General features: G+C 54.9%; 1 protein-coding gene across 1 annotated transcript; it reads right to left on the bottom strand.

Annotated features, from left to right (window-relative positions):
• Positions 1-721: 721 nt before the first annotated feature.
• On the bottom strand, positions 722-20,959 carry PNPLA3 (patatin like phospholipase domain containing 3). The gene is given in 10 exon segments (XM_069581712.1): positions 722-874; positions 876-933; positions 2,405-2,509; positions 4,750-4,882; positions 7,769-7,963; positions 10,870-10,930; positions 12,442-12,651; positions 15,726-15,791; positions 17,072-17,304; positions 20,628-20,959. Coding segments are annotated over 10 exon segments (1,320 nt in total). The 5' UTR covers positions 20,815-20,959; the 3' UTR covers positions 722-802.
• Positions 20,960-20,976: the final 17 nt, after the last annotated feature.

The raw sequence follows: 20,976 nt of genomic DNA, 5'->3' as shown, positions 1-20,976 counted from the left end.
TTCCGTCTGTCTGCCCTCTGAGGCCCTCTCTCAGTGCCTGCCAAGAGTTATGTTTATAACTCCACCAAATATTTAGGATAGGTAAGTACTCTTGCCTGGAAAATCCCATGGACAGAGGAGCCTGGTAGGCTGCAGTCCATGGGGTCGCTAAGAGTCAGGCACGACTGAACAACTTCACTTTCACTTTTCACTTCCATGCTTTGGAGAAGGAAATGGCAACCCAGTCCAGTATTCTTGCCTGGAAAATCACAGGGACAGAGGAGCCTAGTGGGCTGCCGTCTATGGGGTCACACAGAGTTGGACACGACTGAAGCGACTTAGCAGCAGCAGCAGCAGCAGCAGCAAGATGTACCAGAGTGCAAGTAAGTTACTACCTTGTAATCCCCCCAAAACCAGGGGTGTCCTTGGGAGGATGGCACCCCACCTCGCCTGACACTGACTGCTTTCTGTACAGAGAGACGGGACCACAATCCTTCCCCACAACCCCCAAGACTGCACAAAGGGCAGCTCAGCTCTCCACTGCAAGGTCCCCAATCCAAACACCAGTCACCCTAGGAGCCTGCCTTGGGACAGCTGAGTGGGTGACAAGTCAGTCACGGACTCCCCCACGCCGGTCGCCCTTGTGCAGTTTCCCAGCCGAGCCAACGAGACTCAGAGATGCATATCCTGGGTATCACCGAGCTCTGCACCCACCGCGCACACCAAGAGTAGCTTCCAAGCTCTTTGTAAGACAGAAAGATTGCCTTTGGTTTCAGGACACTACAGATTCAGCACGGAGGTCATTCTGCATACATCACAGGTGTCAGCTCTGGCCTCTGCGGGACATCCACAGGGCGGGCGTCCGGGTCCACGGAGGAGCAGAGAGCCTGGCGGTCGCCCACAGTGTTCTGGTTTGTGGAGGAAGGCCGTTGGCCGCTTGCTGGGATTTGGGATCTGAAACAAACAAAGAATTCTGACTCAGCTGCCCACCTACCGCTCTGGTCTGCAGTGTCAGTGGGGATGACGGTCTGGGGTCTGCAGGGTGGCCCAGCCCAAGTCCACCGCCTCCTCAGGTCCCCTGTCCCCGTACTGGGCTGACATCACCATCCCAGGCCTCCAAACCTGTGGCCCTCCCAGCCACCTGGACACCTCCCAGTGGACGTGCACAGGCCCAGAGGGAGCCCATCGGTCACCCCCACGCACACCAGCTCACCTGCCTGGGTGGCCTTCTGCAGCCACACCGCCATCCCCTCCACCCCCTGCTCCTGCCTGCCGACCAGCCTGGAGCTCAGCAGCGCCTCGCAGCTGCTATCTTCCTTCGGACCTGGAGCCTGCAGACAGCACTCAGTCCTCCAGTTTCTCTGGAGAGCAAGCCCTTCCCCTCGCTGGGCCAGTTCTGCCCTGTCTGGGGATCCGGCCTCCGCAAGGCCTCTACTGTCATTTTCCCAGCACAAGCCAGACCCCTCCATCCCTACTTTAAACCTTCCACGTCTGTTAATAGAAAAACTGGAGGGCTTGTCTCCCAAGCACCTGCCATGTGTCAGGACTGAGCTGGGGGCTCCCCAAAGCCTCGCAGACACCTAATGCGGTGAGGGGGATCAGCTCCAGCGAACGGAAGGAAGCCAAGGTCAACGACTTTCAGGACAAAAATCCCAGAATCATGACTGGAACCAGGCCCTTCTTGCTCTTCATTAGTTTTCAGAATTCAGGAAGTGGTAGCAGCAGTACCCGGACCATGTTAACAATGCAGGTGGCTGGGTTCCAGCCCAAGAGACCGGGATTCAGGGAGTCTACGGTCAGCTGGGAATTTGCATTAACAGATGCGCACACATTCACACACAGACACACACACAGAGGGGCCCTGCCCCTCTCTCCCTGCCTCACCCCCTCCCCATGCTACCGGTACCCAGAGCCACTCCCTTTAAGCAAACCAATGCTACCTGTCCACTGGCCCTGCCCCTGCTCCATCAGCCAGCTCCTCCCTCCTCTGCCATCAAAATGGGCTCAGTGGGGGACTTCCCTGGCTGTCCAGTGGCTAAGACTCCGTGATCCCAGTGCAGGGGGCCGGAGTTCAATCCCTGGTCAGGGAACTAGACCCCACATGCCACAACTCAAGATCCCACGTGCTGAAACTAGGACCTGGCCCGGCTAAATAAATAACTTTTTTAAAAATTACGCTCCATGGACATACCTCCCCAGGCTTCAGCACACCCTCTGCAGATGAGTCTTGGTCACTAGCTTCCAGCAGGCACCATGGGACCTCTGATGGGCTCAGCTGCCTCCTGTAAGGCAGGGCCTCTGGCACCAGGGGACACGGTCCCTGCCTCCTCTCTGGGGCCTGATGACATTCCTAGGATGGCACGTGAGGCCTGAGCAGATGAGAGGGTGCCTAGTGGACCCCCAGACCCACAAGCAAATCACTTACCTGAAAGCGGGGAGCAGACGCACCATGGCTTGAGAACACACGTGGGAGGTGGCCCACCACAGCCACTGGATGTCGCTGGGCATGTCTGGAAGCCACGTCACCAGTCTGCAGGGAGGAAACGCAGAGACGCACACCTCGTACATGGGTGAAGACAAGCCACAGCAAAAAGGACCAGAGGAAACCCACCAGAAGGCAGACATCTGACGACAGTGCCATCGTGCAGGTACCGCCAGGGCCACTTCTAACCCTAAGCTGATAAATTCCGCAAGGCAAGCCCAGCTAAAAGCCCCAGAGCAAAATGAGGCCACTTTGGATTCAGGAAAGCTCAAGGGACTTGCATGGAGACAAAAGGCCTGGGTCTTCCAAGACCCCGCTCCTCCAGGGCAACAAGGACCCTGACACAGCATCTTCTGGTTGAAACACCACCCCCTGCACAGCATCTTCTGGTTGAAACACCACCCCCTGCACAGCATCTTCTGGTTGAAACACCACCCGCTGCACAGCATCTTCTGGTTGAAACACCACCCCCTGCACCCACATCGAAGGTGCTCGGCCACATGCATGCCCGCAGAGGAAGCTGCCAAGGAGGCCTGACCTCTGCTCTCCAGGCTTCCAAGACCCCAGACACAAAAAGGACCCCACATCTCGGGCTTCAAGAAATGTCAGCGGCCGACTTCCCTGGTGGCTCAGTGGCAGAGCCCGCCTGCCAACGCAGGAAGCACGAGTTCGAGCTCTGCTCCAGGAAGGTCCCACACACTGAGGGGCAACTAAGCCCGTGCGCCACAACTGCTGAGCCTGCACTCTAGACCCTGGGAACTGCGACTGCTGAAGCCCACGTGCCCGAGAGCCTGTGCTCAGCAACTAGAGGAGTCGCTGCAATGAGAAGCCACACACTGCAACCGGAGAGCAACCCTCCCTCTCTGCAACTAGAGAAAAGCCCGTGCGGCAGTGAAGACCCAGCACAGCCAGAAATAAAGAAATGTTTTTAAAGTGAAACTGTTAGTTGCCCAGCCGTGTCTGACTCTTTGCAACCCCAGGGACTGGAGCCTCTGTCCCTGGGATTCTCCAAGCAAGAATGCTGGAGTGGGTTTCCATTCCCTCCTCCAGGGGATCTTCCCAACCCAGGAATCAAATCTGGGTCTCCTGCATTTAAAACAGAAAGAAAGAAAGAAAAACCTACTGTATACCACATGGAACTCTGCTCAGTGTTATGCGCCAGCCTGCTTGGGAGGGGGTTATGGGGGAGAATGGATATGTGTATATGTATGGCTGAGTTCCTTCACTGTTCACCCAAAACTATCACAACACTGTTAATTGACTATACCCCCATAAAAATGTTTTTGGTGTTAAAAAAAAAAAAAGAAATATCAAGGGACTTCCCTGGTGGTCCAGTGGTAAAGAATCTGCCCTCCATTGCAGGGGACAAGGGTTCGATTCCTGGTCAGGGAACTAAGATCACATATGCCACAGGGCAACTAAGCCCGCTTACCACGACTGGAGAAGCTGACGTGCATCCTTGTCTGAAAACCAAGCATGACCACAATAAACAAATAAAAGAAGTCATCAAACTACTTTTTTAAAACAAAAGGAAAGGAAGGAAAAAATATGCCAGAGCAGCCAGCCCTCCTCCCAGGGCAAGGCAGGTAACTGACTGGCAGCGCTGTGGAGTGATCTGGGAGGTCCAGCAGAGCCCGAGAACTGAGCTGGATTTTGAAGGACGGCTGGGACTTTTAAGGGCTTCCCCTATAGCTCAGCTGGTAAAGAATCTGCCTGCAGTGCAGAAGACCCCAGTTTGATCCCTGGGTTGGGAAGATCCCCTGGAGAAGGGAAAGGCTACTTACTCCAGTATTCTTGGCCTGGAGAATTCCATGGATTATAGTCCATGGGGTCGCAAAGAATCGGACACGACTGAGCAAGCTTCACTTTCACTTTGGGACTTTTAAACAGACAGACTGAAAGACATACTGACTAAGTTGCTGAAAAGAAAATAAACACTAAAGAAAATCTGAAGAAAATGGAGGGAAAACAAATGCCCAGGAATCCAGCAGCCACACAGTGTAAGCCTCGGGATCCTTCCAAAACACTAGGAATAAATCCCCCTCCCTCCCAAAAACACAGACCTACAAGAAGGGACAAATCTGCAGGAGCAATGAGAAAGGGGCTGGGGTGGCCGGGGGCTCGCCAACCAGGCACCTTTCCAGGGTGTTCCACGCAGACTGTGAGCTCCACCCAGATGTGTAAGGACCCAGGCTCTGCACTGAGCCCCCAGTGTGACTCCGCTCACTGAATCCTCACCCTACCCCCCAGCCCCGAGAGGAAGCCAGAAAGCCACGGAAAGTGTTCACCTCTGGACCACAGCAATGGCAGACTCCACGGGCAGCGTACAGGGCAGCATTACATAGGACATGATCTTAACTGGTAAGAAGTTGCAAATCTTGTTTATGTACCCATCTTGGTTTCTGACTGCCTTCCTCAGTGCTGAAAAACACAAGTTGGAGGTCTGTTTCCCACCAGCGTAAAAACCAAGCCACCTTCCCCAGCTGGTGCCTGGAATTTCTATAAATCCTACCAATCCTGGCAGCTAAGCAATCAGAAAGTGAAAAAGTGAAAGTGAAAATTTCTCAGTCATGTCCCACTCTTTGTGACTCCATGGACTGTAGCCTGCCGGGCTCCTCTGTTCATGGGATTCTCCAGGCCAGAATACTGGAGTGGGCAGCTGTTCCCTTCTCCAGGGGAATCTTCCCAACCCAGGGATTGAAGCCAGGTCTCCCACATTGCAGGTGGGTCCTTTACCATCTGAGGCACCAGGGAAGGAATCAGAAGCTATCACAAATGAGGTCAGATGTGGGATGTGCCTACACAGCCCTTGGATCACCAACAGGACACAGGATCCCTGTTAAAGTGAAGTGAAGTCTCTTAGTCATGTCCGACTCTTTGCGACCCCATGGACTGTAACCTATCAGGCTACTCTGACCATGGGATTTTCCAGGCAAGAATGCTGGAATGGGTTGCCATTTCCTTCTCCAGGGGATCTTCCTGACCCAGGAATCGAACCCAAGTCTCTTGCATTGCAGGCAGATGCTTTACCCTCTGAGCCACCAGGGAAGCCCTTTTAAAGAGTCTCCTTTAAACTGACTCCCTGGAGAAGGGAATGGCAACCCACTCCAGTATTCTCGCCTGGAGAATTTCATGGACAGAGGCGTCTGCTGGGCTACAATCCATGGGGTCACAAAGAGTTGGACACAACTGAGCAGCTTTCACTACTACATTACTACTTTATTTATTTATTTATTAAATTTATTTGGCTGTGCTGAATCTTAGCTGTGGCATGTGGTATCCAGTTCCTGGACCAGGAATTGAACCTGGGGCCCCTGCTTTGAGAGCTGCATTGAGTCTTAGCCATTGCACTGAGTCTTCCAGAATGGAAATCCCACTTCACCACTACTTTAAATTACTTTTGGAGGCAGACACAAATGTCTCAGATCTCCCCAGCCCAGGCTTCATGAGCTTTTCTTTGCATCTGCAATTGGATTCCACTCTTCCACCTGGAACCCCTAGCCTTCTATTTTCCCTTTGTGATGACCTCACGATGCCTCAGATCACAATAACCTGAGTAGCTGCTGGTCAGTGTGATTCCTAGGACATTAGTACCCGAGGCAAGAAACAGCATCCCTTTCATCTTTGTTTTATTCAGCTGTTCAGTTGTGTCCAATTCTTTGTGACCCTGTGGACTGCAGCACGCCAGGCTTCCCTGTCCTTCACCATCTCCCGGAGTTTTCTCAAACTCATTTGCATTGAGTCAGTGACGCCATCCAACCGTCTCATCCTCTGTCACCCTTTTCTCCTCCTGCCCTCAATCTTTCCCAGCATCAGGGGCTTTTCCAGTGAGCCAGCTTTGAGCTTTCCCCAAAAGCCTGACTGGAAACTGGACGGTGCACTCATCTGTCTATCAGATAGTTTGTGATGACATGAAAAAATACATCACCTTCAGTGAAGGTTCAAAACTGTGGTTTGGGGAGGAGGAAGAAGTTAGGAGGGGCTCCTCAAGAGAGAGAAGGCTTTGAGATGGGAGGACAGACAGCAAACAGCATTGTCAAAGAAGAGGCCACCCCTAGGAGTCCCCCTCGAAACCCAATGTGTTTGGACTTTCGAGCAGAGAGCACAGCAGGTTAACTCAAAAGTCAGCTAGAGGACTTCCCTGGTGGTCCAGTGGATAAGAAGCCTCCTGCCAGTGCAGGGGACATGGCTTCTATCCCTGGTCCAGGAGAATTCCATATGCTGGGGAGCAGCTAAGCCTGTGTGCCACACCTATTGAGCCCTCGCGGTGCAATGACGGAGCCCACGCCCTGGAGAAGCCCCTGAAACGAGGAACCTGGGCACCACAACCAAGAGCAGCCCCTGCTCGCTCAGGGACAGCAACAAAGACCCAGTTCAGTCCAGTCGCTCAGTCGTGTCTGACTCTGTGACCCCATGGACTGCAGGATGCCAGGCCTCCCTGTCCATTGCCAACTCCCTGAGCTTGCTCAGACTCGTGTCCATTGAGTCGGTGATGCCATCCAATCATCTCATCCTCTGTCATCCCCTTCTCCTCCTGCCTTCAATCTTTCCCAGCATCAGGGTCTTTTCCAGTGAGTCAGCTCTTCATATCAGGTAGCCAAAGTATTGGAGTTTCAGCTTCAGCATCAGTCCTTCCAATGAGTATTCAGGACTGATCTCCTTTGGGATGGACTGGTTGGATCTCCTTGCTGTCCATGGAGACTCTCAAGAGTCTTCTCCAACACCACAGTTCAAAAGCATCAATTCTTCTGCGCTCAGCTTTCTCAATAGTCCCAACTCTCACATCCATGCGTGACTCCTGGAAAAACCATAGCTTTGACTAGATGGAACGAAGACCCAGTGCAACCAAAAATGAATTAAATTAAAAAAAAAAAAAAAACCTAGCTGCAATGTTATGTGCCAGCCTGGATGGCAGGAGGGTTTGAGAGAGAACGGATGCCTGTATGGCCGAGTTCCTTCCCTGTTCACCTGAAACTATCCCGACAGTGTTAATCAGCTCCACCCCAACATAAAATGTTTCTGGTGTTAAAAATAAATAAATAAATAAAATAAAAACTCAGCTGGAGTTTGTTTCCTTTTGGCCATGGCCGCATGGGAAGGGAGACAGAGCAAGGACCCAGGGGGATGGGAGGTCCATGCGCGGAGGCGGGGGTCCCGACCGACCTGGGCTGGGCACTCTGCCCCGTGTCTTCCCGAGCAGCGCGGCTCGGCCGTCACAGCTCACGGGGAAGCCGCCCTTCCTCCTCTGAAAGGGTCACTGACCACCACCGCCTCTGTGCTCCCCCTCCCCGCCCCCAGAGCCAGTACCCATGATGAGCTGGGGCGACAGGGTCTCCAGGACGCTCTCGTCCCAGGACAGCACGCTGAGGCGCACGTGGTCCAGCAGCTCGACTGACTCAGGCCCCGCCTCCCAGGTGGCCACACTCGGAAAAGGCTCCAGGCTCCCGGGCTCCGACTCTGCGGGGGACGCGCTCAGGCACGGACGGGGCCCGTCACGGATGCCTGCGGAGGGCACAGAGACACAACCCATCAGGCGATCTCAGGCAGCAGGGCCACTACTTGCCCAGCCACCCTGCCCACCCAGTTAGAGGACGCGAACAGGCCTGTTATTAGTACCCAGCGGGGATCCACCTGGGAGTAATCCGCCTGGGATCCCCCCCTGCTCCACCTCGAACAGGGACCACCACTCCTAACAGGGAGAGCGCGGTGTGGGCCTTTGAAGCTGGACGGATGAGGCGGGCAGCTGGCTCCGTCATGCACCGGCCACATGGGCTCTACAGCCACATGTGGATTCATGAGGTTCAGAGGAAAGGACGATTTATAACAGCTGAACCACTGGTGAAGCCCAGTGCTCCAGGCCCTGCAGCAGCCACGCAGCTGCTCCCCGCTGAATGCCGAGGAATCAGAAGCCCAGAGAAGCAAAGCGATTTGCCTAAAGTCACACAGCCGACAGGCGGCAGAGCGATATTCGAACCCGGGTCTGACGTCAAAGATGGCACCCTTCCATCACATGACCTTGAGAAGAAGCCACAGTTCGGGGAGTGTGTGCCGGCCCTGCCCTGGGTGCCAGGGCTCAGGGGCTGATCCCAGCGGGTGATTCCTGCTCTCACACTGGGTGGGGACAGTGGGACGGGTAGACTTGGATGCCCACACCTCCCCCGGCTCACCTCTCGCTTCCAACCTCGGGTTAAAAGCCCAGGGGCTGGCCCTGCATGCCCCCTGCGTCACTCCCAAGCTACACCTCCCACTTCGACTCCCTTGCATCTATCCAGCCTCTGACAGACACACAGCTCAGCCTCCGGGGACTTATTCTCTCTTAGGAATGTGTCAGAGAATCTGTTTCCAGGGAACACCTGTCCCGCCCCCATGCATCCTCTGCTGAACCCCAAGGAAGCCAGGTTGACCGAGGCAGAACCTGGCTTAGATCCTTAAACCCAAACCCAGCACCCATGCTGCAAGCACCCAGCCCCACGCCAGGATTTAGAATTACTAAGAATCAGTCGGCATCATTTACTCCAAACTCCTCTTGCTACAGATGTGGAAACAGAGGCCCAGAGAGAGAAGGGGCTTGCCCAAAGTCACCTAGCAACTTCTATAGGGTCCCTCGTTGTCTTTTATTCCCAGGTGGCTCCCAAATTTCAATCCCAGTCCAGACCTGCTTTCTAGAACCTCAAACGCTGACATCACTGTGCCTCCTGCGTACATGCATGCTAAGTCACTTCATTCGTGTCCAACTCTGAGACCCTGTGGACTGTAGCCCGCCAGGCTCCTCTGTCCATGGAGATTCTCCAGGCAAGAATACTGGAGTGGGTTGCCAGGCCCTCCTCCAGGGGGTCTTTCTGACCCAGGAAACAAACCTGTGTCTCCCACAACTCTCGCATTGGCCAGGGGGCTCTTTACTACGAGCGCGACCTGGGAAGGCCCAGTGCCTCCTGCCCAACCACCCAAATCTGTCCCAGGGCACCACACATGGGGCTCTCGAGCTTTCCTGCAGTACCCGCGCCCTCCCAAGGGCCCAAACCATGAGCACCGCCCTCTGCTCCGGTCCCAGCCACAGAAGCCAGGGGCAGGACTTTATCCCTGAGTCCTCCTCCTCGGGAATCTCTGGTCGGTCGTCTCCAAGTCCTGTCCCCTCGGGCCCCGTCTACCACCCTTGCCGCCGTGACCCCAGCCGAGCCCATGGTGGCCACCTTGACAGAGGATGTTGGCCTCACCCTCTCTGTACTGCAGCCAGGGGCCCTGGCAAAGCTCCCTCTGCCTGCCCTCACCCCTGGGTCAGCAGCCCTCCCTGGCTCCCTATGGCTGTGAGATGCAAGCCCCTCTCCACCTCCTCGAGGCCCAGCCTTGCCCCTCTTTCCATTCACCCCCATTCCTGCCCCCTCTTATCTGTTCCTCTGTCCCCCACCCCCACCACTCATGACACATGCCTCTTTCCACCTCGAACAGACTACCTGTCTGCAGCACTCATGCTCACACCCCCCCACGCCTAGAACACGCCTGTGCACCCTCAGAGCATCACTGCGGATTCGCATCCTCCCAGGAGCCCTGCTTTCCCCTGCCTTGCAGAACCCCACCCCCCTTCCCCTAACTGAAGCCCAGCTGAACCCACAGCATCCTGTACGCTCCTGCTGGGCACTGAGCCCCCTGTCAGCCTCCTATTTATGTACCTGGCCCCCTCCCCAATCTCAAGACTAAGCTCCAGGAAGGCAGAGGCTACATCTGTCTATCCACTGTGGCGTCCCAAGCACACAGCCAACTGCTTAGCGCCCAGAAGGTATGCAGGAAGCGCTTTCTGAGCAGATAAATACACGTGTGTCCCATGAACCACACCAGCTCCTCGGTCTAGGACAAAGACTAATTCAGAGGATCAGTGACTGTAGCAACCGTTAGGGGAAAATAGCTCGAAACATAACTAAGGCTTGGTTCCACACTAACATTTGAAGAACCCAAGTTCCCCAGCCCAGACCAGGCAGGACCTTTCCCCAGAACACAGCTGGGCTGGTGGGCATGGCCCACACCTGGCTGGAGGCAGCTCTCCTGATGGCTTCACCTGAGACCCAGAAACCGTTTCTCTTCCTTCCTCATCAAACTGAAGTTCACAATTGTTCAAGCAAAACACAAAACAAAGGAGCTGCCTTCGGCTGGCAGACAGGGACACTGCACAGGGAAAGGAGCCCGGGGCTGTCACCTCTGCAGGGTCAGCTCTGCTCCCCAGAGTGCAGGCCGTGGCTGCCTCCATGTCTCCATCTGTAAAACGGGGGCAATGACTTCCTATCTCTCAGGGCCGAGCCAGATGGCCGGTGACTGTGCTGAGCACTGAGTGATGGTGCCAGCACGGCTCCCCTGGTGACCAAGACTGAACAGAAAACTTGCTCAAAGGGCGCGGCTGCCACCCTCACCATACGCACCGTTCTTCTCCAAGAACCTGAGCGCATCTACGTATCCTTGAAGGCACAGCTCTCCAAGCACCTGTGGACAAACCAGGTGATGTGAACCGCAGGCAGAGTCACTAAGCGCCATTCCGTTCAGCAGCACCCGAAGACTGCAGGTGCCGAGCCAGGAGCCCTCCGAGCTCCGAGTTGACGCCGTGTGCAGACAGGGCTCTGGGCTCCCAGGAGAAGGCAGCCCTGCTTCCTGGTAGGACTCCGCTCAAACGACACCCGCTCTGCACAAGCCTGGGCTGGCACCCCAGCATGACAGGAGCTGGTTCCTCTGGTCCCTGGATGAGCCTCCATCCTCACAAATACCAGGGCCTGATCTGCTTGTCATGGGACATTGGGCTGCCTCCCCTGCACCCAAACCACACGGGCACCCGATGCTGAGGTCCAGCCTTATCTCTGCCCGTGAGCACGCGCCGTCACGTATGCTGTATGGCATGGTCTTCTTTCTCCCCAGAGCTGTCACTGCGCAGATTCTACCAACTTTCTTACTATATTAGGGTGGTAAGGTCCACCACACTATAGCAACAATCAAAAACAGATTAAACAGGGAATTTCCCGGTGGTCCAGCGGTTAAGACTCCACACTTTCGCTGCCAAGGACTCAAGTTCAATCCCTCAAGAGCCTACAAGTCTCAAGGCACAGCTGGGGGAAAAAAAAAAAGATTAGGCCATCAAACGCAGTGTAATTCTTGACCATGGCTGCCAATAATCATTGGGGGACTTGCCTGGTGGTCGGGTGGCTCAGGCTCCGCACGCCCAAGGCAGGGGGTTTCAACCTCTGGTCAGGGAACTGGACCTTGTGTGCCACAACTAAGACCCAGTGGAGCCAAAGTAATTAATTTAAAAAGAGAATCATTGCGGTAATTAAAAACATAAAACACGGAAACACCCTACTGCCCAGGCTGTGATGCACTATGATCAGTCATGTCCAACTCATTTGCTCATTTGCCTTGGGATAACCTCGGAAAGAATACTGGAGTGGGTTGCCATTTCCTTCTCCGGGGGATCTTACCAACCCAGGGACCAAACCCGAGTCTCTTGCATCTCCTGCAATGGCAGATGGATTCAGGCTGTGGATATTAAGCCATAGCCCCTGGAAGTGGGATCTCAGTGGCGACCCCCACCCCTCCGGTTCAATGGCCCCAGGGGATTCCGGTGGCCAGCAGGAGGCAGCCCTGAGCTGAGTCCCTTTTCAAGGATGGGGTTTGTTGCTGTTGGTCCAGTCAGTGTGGAGAACAGCTGTGCTCTGCTCACTCAGTCATGTCCGACTCTTTGCGACCCTTTAGACTGTAGCCTGCCAGGCTCCTCTGTCCATGGGATTTTTCAGGCAAGAATACTGGAGTGGCTTGCCATTTCCTTCCCCCAACTCAGGGGATCTTCCCAACTCAGGGATTGAACCCTCATCTCCCGTGTCTCCTGCATTGCAGGCAGATTCTTTACCCAGTGAGCCATCAGGGAAGCCTGAACAGCTGCTGAGTCCCCTGGCAAAGAGGGATGCAAAGGGGAGAACAGCACCCCCAGAACTCAGAGCCCCCCTCACCTTGCCATCCGGCGGGAACAGCGACCGGAACACCAGGTAGAGGTTCTCTGTGCAGAAGGACATCCTGAGCTTGGTGACGCCTTCGTGAAGAAAGAACGTGGACTTGACTCTGGGGCAGATGTCGCTCTCCCCATAGAAGGGGGACACAGTGATGGTCGTTTTGGTATCAACGAAGGGTATGTTATTACTTATTCCTCCATCCACATATCGCTTTTAAGGGAGAAGGAAAAAAAAAAGGACACACTGTCAGAAGCTCTGGGCTGGAGTTTTCTGCGTGTTTCAGATTAGGGATAGAGACTTCTCAGAGCCACAGGCCGACCTGGTGAGAGAAGAGTTGTTTGGAACAACTCTTGCAGCAAATCCCCAGTGAGCATTTCTGTGCCAGGCCAGGCTGCAGGCTGGCACTCAGGACTGCCACGTGCTGTTGTGTAGTGTGGGCACTGCACCAGAACAGTGCCAGGTCAAGAGGCACACGGAGGCCCGGGTCAAGAGGAACACGGAGGCCCGGGTCAAGAGGCACACGGAGGCGGGCGCCTGGCCGCGTGGCCGGGCCCAGTCAGGAGCACCCCCAGGCGAGTCCGTGTAACTCACATCCACTAGGGGCGCTGCGTGCACTCAGGGCAGGGTGTGATGTAGATCGGGCCGAAAGGAGACAGATGGTCACAGGTTCGATTCCAGAGGCCCGCTGCTGCTTGAGCAATCTTGGATAAGACACTTAACCTGTGGTCCTGACTCTCTGTCCACACCTGGGCAATGAGAACCAGCGCTGGAGACTTAAATGACATGGCAACCTGGGACCTGCGCTCTTAAAAAATGGCATCTTATCCCACAGGAAAGGTGCATTTGGGGTAAGTGCTGTGAGAATCCATTTCCCCATATTCCATGGTAAGTAAGCACTCAGGCACTCTGTTGCGTCCAACTCTTTACGACCCCATGGACTGTGGCCCGCCAGGCTCCTCTCTGCCCATGGGATGCTCCAGGCAAGAATACCTGCAATGGGGGTGCCATTTCCTACTTCAGGGGATCTTCCTGACCCAGGAGTCAAACCCAGACTCTTGCGGCAGGCAGGCTCTTTATCACTGAGCCACCTGGGAAGCCCTCCTATTAATGTATTCCTAGCCTTGAACAACCCTAGTGCCCAAAGCCAGGCTGGGGCAGGCACGTTTTGCTACAGTTTGGATCGAGTCTGGACCTATGAAACCAACATCTTGAATGATTCCCAAAGCTCAAACCATCATAGCCCAGCTGTCGGTGCCCATGGTGGGGGTGGGGGGGCCTTCAAATATCACAACTGGGAGGCTTTCCCCAGCCAGTCCTTCCGAAGGGCGAAATGCCAGGGCACACTTTGGCCTACAATGAGTCCCGGAGAGCATCGGGCATGTTCAGGCATGCCTTAGGTATCAGGAGCGTCCTCCCTTGAGGACAGAAGCGATTTGGTGTGCACGCACAGGACTAGTTTCTATATCGTTGCTGTCTGTCAGCATCAAAACCCTCGCTGGCAGAAAGGGACTCAACCCAACGTCAGGAAAGTTGAGTTAAGGTTGAGATGGGGGGAAGCAAGCGATTGTTTTTTCAATTATTTTTTATTTTTTTAAATTCATGTTTACTGGAGTCTAGGTGCCTCACAATGCTGTCTTAGTTTCTGCTGTACAACAAAGTCCATCTGGTATACACATACACAGCCCCTCCTCGGCCCCTCAAGGTCTATTGTAAAGTCCAATGACTCCTCTGTCGCGTGGAATTTTTCCTCCAGCCTGAACTGTCCTAGAGGAATGTTCTGAGTTTGCTCAGTGGAATCTCAAGAACACTCTGCTCTGATTTTCAGCAGGTTTTGTCTGAGGACGCTGAGGGTGTGACCGTGTGTGCACCACAGTGGGGGCAGCCAAGGGGAAGTGCAAAGGTGACAATAACAACGACAAAACAACCCATATTTACCTAATACTTAAGGGTGCCAGGCTCTGTGCTGGGCGCTTCGCTGCATTATTGCAGGTAATTTCCACGGCGGTGCTGCAACCGCACACTATTATTGACTCCCAGTTTGCAATTCAATCTAAGAGTTAAGAAATGTGTCCAAAGACTTCCCTGGAGGCTCGGTGGCTAAGATCCTACACTCCCAATACAGGGGGCCCGGGTTCAATAGCTGGTCAGGAACCTAGACTGGGGACACCACAGCTAAGAGTTTGCATGCTCCACCCGAAGAGCCAGAGTACCGCAACTGAGACCTGGTACAGCCAAATCAGCAAATAAATGTTAGAAAGAAAGAAAGGAACGTGTCAACGTGGCCCAGCTAACATGGGCTAAAGCAGACACTTGATTCTAGATTTGTCTGCCTGGCAGGAGCTGTGAGAACCGCAGGTGATCAGTTCATGGCTCCAGGCCTCGGTTTTCTCATCTGTAAATAGGGCCAGCTGTGTGTCTGTCTGGCGGAAGCTCCGGGGCATAAGTGAGGCTATTCACAACCTGCCTCTGCAAGTTGCTTTGCAATGTGAGGCCCATACTGCTGTTAAAGCGTGAACCGAAAGGGCCTCTGAAGTGCCTTCCTGCTGAGACATGGGGACGTCTCGTCTTTTCTCCCACAGCTGTGACAACCTAACCGGTCTCCAGACGTCGCCAGATGTCCTGGGACAGGGAGACAGAATTATCTAACAACCACTGCCCTAGAAGGCGGCTGCCAGGCGGCCCAGCATCCAGCCCAGAGCCTGCAGGACCAACACCTCAACTTCTGCTCTTCCTCCTGAGCCGGTGCTCAGGAATAGCCACATGTGTCTACATGGGTGTTGAACCGTAGCCCTGTCGGCAGCCTCTGCCCAAAGCCATGGACAGAGTCAGAGGCAGAGAGGATTGAAACTCTCAGCTCCTCAGAGTAAAACCTTAAGTGAGTAAATTGACTCTTGAGCATCTTATACTCTTAAGTAGGCCACCGGGCACCTATTTCGGTGCTCAAGTGGAGATTATGTGAATAGCTTATGTTACAGGTAAGCAGCTAATTATCCCACATGAAGTCGGTTTTGCTTCAAGAGAGCTTGGAAGGGGTTCAGCTATGGAATCTCTGTCTGAAGGCTGAGAGGCAAAAGGCTTTCTTCATTTAGGGACAGGTCTCAGGGGTCCAGGGTGCCTGAGCCCAGTGCCTTGTCTTCCTTTTTTTTTTTTTTTTTTTTAAGATGCTTACGAGATCTTAGTTCCTGGACCAGGGATGGACCCAGGCCCTTGGCAATGAAAGTGTAAAGTCTTAACCACTGGACCACCAGGGAATTCCCAGAAACTCAGTTTGAAAGTGGACTTACCACACCTCTGAAGGAAGGGGGAATCAAGCCAAAGACGAGAGGGATGTAGGAGGAACAATACAGGGCCTGCAAAGACGAAAGAGAGTGAGACCACAGCACGGCCCAGAGCAGGCGGCCTTTCACTCCCTGGGCCTTTACAAGCCTTCTACAAGCAAGGACAGCAATAAGCCTGAAAGCGCTGCTGGCAGAGCAGGTGCTTTACTGAATGGAGGAAGATGAGCCTGCCCCCACACTTATTATTTCAGCATGCTTGCGTGCTAGGTCACATCCAACTCTTTGTGACCCCCATAGACGGAAGCCCACCAGGCTCCCCCGTCCCTGGGATTCTCCAGGCAAGAACACTGGAGTGGGTTGCCATTTCCTTCTCCAATGCATGAAAGTGAAGCCATGTCTGACCCTCAGCGACCCCATGGACTGCTGCCTTCCAGGCTCCTCCGTCCATGGGATTTTCCAGGCAAGAGTACTGCAGTGGAACGCCATTGCCTTCTCTGAGAGATTAGATCAGGGCTTTGCAATTACTGACACTCATCAGAATCACCTGGAAAGCTTGGCCAATCACAGACTCGGGGCCCCACCCCTAAGATTCTGATCGGCAGGTTGGAGGCGGGACCTGAGAGCCTGCAGTTCTAAAACACCCCCAGGAGATACCGCTGCTGCGGGTCCCCAGGGGACCACGCTCTGCGTCTCACCATGCTAGTGAGCATTAAGCATGACGTAACACTGTTGCAATGAGAGAAAAGGGCTCCTGTGGGAATGCGCAGGTGCTGGATATCCAGAAAACGGTCCCAGAAACAAGGTTAAGCAGAAGACGACACTGGCTGGTTATATGCGCCAGGCAGCTTGCTCCTATGGACCCGTGTTAAGTGAAATGACTCTCACGGCATTCTCACAAAAGATACCAGCCAACCCAAAGGGCATGTTGATATCACCAATGATCTTCTCTGTGCTAGAGCCAGGGGACAGAGGTGACCAAGACACGCTCCCACCCTTGTGGGGCTTCACTGGGCGGGTCCTCATTAAGCAACAGGCATCGTTGGGAGGAGGGCCACACACGTAAGGTCCCTGGAGCAGGAGGTTATGAACCAAGTCGTGAAGGAGAGGGAGACACTGTTCGAACCTGACACTGACTGGGACACCCCAGGTTTGCACATGCTCTGGACCAGCCCGCTGGAGGCACACAGTTTACACCACTCTGGTATAGGAAGCCAACCAGCATCACGGCCCGCTAGGTTCTCCTGCATCTTAAGTAAAAAATTGGGCAGATTGGCTTACAACAGCCCCTCCCTGTGTTGCTTCCAAAACAAAATGGCCCTTCCAACTGGACAGTACCCAGATGAGCCGCTTACGTCCACGACTTCATCTTTGGAATGAAAATCCGACACCAGCACGTTTGCTCCGTCGGACACTCTGGTAAGCGAGATGACCATCTTGCCCGAGACGAGCTGGTGGACGTTGTCAGGGAGGTGTCTCCGGAGACCGTCTCGGATGTGCTTGCTCAAACTGAAGGCCGGGTGAAGGATCCCGATGTTCCGGCTCCTGGCACTCCGGACGAGGTCCATGAGGATCTGCACTGTTTGGTCTGGGTTAGGGGTGAAGTGGGGGATGGGCAGGGTGGGGAAGAAGGGAGGGGTGGGGGTGGAGAGAGAAATATGCAAAGGAATGTACCACCCTGGAGGTGGCAATTGCTTTCTGGTGGGACCAGAAACCTGATGGCAAGGAAGCTGCCAGCCCTCTGCTTTGTGTAGGCCTGGGCTGCCTGATCTGGCCGGTGGTTCCTGAGCCTGAGATGTGGTTAGTCCACACTGATGGGTCAAAGACAGACGGGATCACAAGGGCTTAGAACGACAGTAACAACAACAAAAATGTTGACTATCTCATGGATAATGTTTTGTATTGATTAGATGTGAAAATGGTAATATTTTGGCTATACTGGGATAAATAAAACACATTTCACTGATGTCTTTTATTTCTTCCATGTGATTCAATGGACATGAATTTGAGCAAATTCCAGGAAATACTGAAGGACAGGGAAGCCTGGTGTGCTGCAGTCCATGGGGTGGCAAAGAATCAGACACGGCTTAGTGACTGAACCATAACAACTAGGAAATAAAGATATACATAATCCTGTTGGTCAGAGCTGTTCTTGAACCCACCCCCGCCCCCCTCCCCGGGCCAAAGGAACAAGCCTCCAGAGGCCCAGGGAGCCCTCTCTTCATCCCTCCATCAAGGCCAGATGCCAGGAACCCACAGCATCAGAGCTTGAGCATGGATGGGCCTAACCCTGCAGGGAGCAGAGAGCAAGCGCAGAGTGGGACCTGAGTTTGAATCCCATCTCTACTGCTTACTAGCTGAGCAACTTAAACACGTTACATCACTGCTTCTGAGCCTCAGACAGTATGTTTTTAATGTGGAACAACACTCACCTACATTTTGGAGACAGAGAAGGTTAGGTACAGTAAAATCTGTACACGGTCAACCCAGAGGAAGCACCTCATAAATAACTAGACTTAACTTTCAAAAACATATTTTCTTATTTATTTGTCTGCACCAGGTCTTAGTTGCAGCACACGGAACGGTGTGAAGATCTTCGATTGTCATTGTGGCATGCTAGTTCTTCCAATGTGAAGTTGCTCAGCCGTGTCTGACTCTTTGTGACCCCATGGACTGTAGCCTACCAGGCTTCTCCGTCCATGGGACTTTCCAGGCAAGAATACTGGAGTGGGTTACCATTTCCTTCTGCAGGGGATCTTCCTGACCCAGGGGTCGATGCAGCATGCAAATTCCCAGTTGCAGCATGAGAACGCTTAGTTGTGACATGTGGGATCTAGTTTCCCAACCAGGGATGGAACCCGGGTCCCCCGCATTGGGAGCATGGAGTCTTAGCTACTGAACCACCAAGGAAATCCCGAGACTTAACTTTTAACCTCTGGAAAGGGAACGAGTCACTCAGCCTCGTGGCTCCTCTGTCCATGGGGATTCTCCAGGCAAGAATACTGGAGTGGGCTGCCATGCCCTCCTCCAGGGGATCTTCCCCACCCAGGGATCGAACCTGGGTCTCCTGCAGTGCAGGCAGATTCTTTACCATCTGAGCCAAAGACACTTTTAACCTCTAATGCTACAATTGCCAGACCGTCTAGTGGACACAGGGCCCATTCATGCTCCATCTGACCTCACTCACTGCCCTGGCCCCCTCTGCTGGCCTGCACTGCCCTGGCAGGCAGTGCCAGCCCGAGCCCTGGTCATCCATGGATGTGGGGACACAGAGGGCCCGGACACGCCAGCAGGCCCTGACCCACTTCTGACTCCACTGGGCTCTCCCTGCACATGTGGCCCTTTTGAGCCCAGACAGAAGGTACACGATTGTACAGAGCTGCTTGGTTCTGCCAGGCTCTCCTTCCAGGTCAGCCCTGGTTGAGAGGTGTGCTCAGGAACCCTGCCCAAGCCACAGGCCCTGGGAATGCTCCCCGGAGCTCCCCAAAGTCAGAGAGGCAGTTAAAGCAGAAAACCAGGGCTCCCAGACCCTGAGGAGCAGTTCTTGCCAAAACCTCCAGACCCTTTCGGGGGCCTTGGTGGTCCCGAGCCTCCCTCTGCAAGCCCAGCCCCCCCACTACACCTGTCCTCTACCTGTGAACCTCCTCCAAGCTGGAGTCGGCCGACTTCTGGTGCTGGGGTCTGTGCATCTGAATCAATGAAACATTTGACTGCGTGGATGTCTCCAGGTCACAAGGGTTGGCTTTTATCACAGCTCAAGTCCAAGGTGTGCAGACTGTCTGTGTGTCCAGTCTAGTCACCCCTGAGGTCACGCTTCCTGCTCTTTGCCCCTCTCCCTCTCAATGGAGACGGTTGCCAGCGTGGCCTCTCCCAACCCCCACCTCGCAGTCAGCCCAGGGTCTGCTCACTGATCCTATCCAATGGCAGGGCTGTGAGTACTGGCAAGGGATTCCTGGCCTCCAGGAACAGTCACTTCCTGCTGGCAGTGCCCAACACAGCTGTCCCCGGGTAGAGCAAAAAGTAAACTGTTGAGGAAGCCCAGTAAAACAGGGGCCGGTGAAAAGAAGCTCTATCGCCCAGTGTGGGCGCCAACAGCCTCACTCGCTCCAGGCTCTGCTCCCTGGCCAGAACCACAGGCCAAGGATGCCAGGCCCTAGTAATTCAGGCCCGCTGGCCACCAGCCTCGGTCCTCCCCTCCCTCCAGTCCCCACGTGGACGGAGACCTTCACTAGGACAAGATTCAAACACCCAGGACCTGTTTCCAGGGCACTGTGCAGGGACGTGGTGGGGAGGATGGGATGGAACTGTCCAGTCCCCAAAAGGGTCTCAAACACCAGGAAAGGAGGAGAGGAGACAACTTTGCTAATTCCTCTCCTCTCCCCAAAACATCTCTCCTCAACCCCCTTTCACCCCAAACCAGCAAGCTGCCTTCTACCTGAGAGGCACCCAGGCGCCCCCCAGTCCCCAGGGTTGGGCGGAGTTCAAAGGCCCTCGGGGGCGGTGGAGAGGGGGGTGTCTCAGCCCCTCGAGTCCCCAGAGGGAAGAAGGTACCCATCCCTGCCTGGGACAGAGCCCCAGATCTCCCTCCTGGCCGCACACAGGGCAAATGGGAACTCCGCTCCCCCGACCCCGTCATGCTCCCTCCTCCCCGTCGCTCCAAGACCACCAGGCTCTCAGTCCCGGAGTGGAGAAGGGGGCTTCCTCCAAGCCCGGGCGCCAAAAGGGAATTGAGAAGAGGATGCGCTCCGGGTTTCCACGCCCCGCTTTCAGGGCTCCCTGAAGCCGGGCAAAAAAAAGATGCACTGGAGGAAGCAACTGTTTGGGGGAGAGCCCGGGTTTACCCCCGCAGGGCCCGCTTCCAGCCCCGGCTCCCAGCGCGCGCCGCATGCCGGCGCGGAGCCCGGGACCTACCCAGCGGGATCCCGGAGAGGAAAAAGGCGCAGTGCAGCGCGCCCGCCGAGGCGCCGAAGAACTTGCGCGCGTGGCGGAGGAGGTGCGGGGCGCGCTCGCTCAGGCAGCGGGTCACCCCGATGTAGTAGAAGCCCAGGAAGCCGCAGCCGGCGAAGGACAGGCTCCAGCCGCTCTCGGGGTCGTACATAGCGGCGGCAGGTTGGGGCGGGGGGGCCGGGGTCCGAGCGCGCCCCGGCTTCGCCCGGCGCCCACGCTGGCTCTCCGACGGGCCTGGGCGCCGCAGCCCGCGCTATTCCCGGCGCGACGTCACCGACCCCGGCCCCGCCCCGCTCGGACCGCGCGAGCGAGC

This window comes from Ovis canadensis, chromosome 3 (genome assembly GCF_042477335.2).
Source record: "Ovis canadensis isolate MfBH-ARS-UI-01 breed Bighorn chromosome 3, ARS-UI_OviCan_v2, whole genome shotgun sequence".
In the NCBI taxonomy this organism is placed as follows: Eukaryota; Metazoa; Chordata; class Mammalia; order Artiodactyla; family Bovidae; genus Ovis; species Ovis canadensis.
The sequence above is the reverse complement of the archived record's forward strand: the minus strand, read 5'-3'. Positions and strand labels throughout refer to the sequence as shown.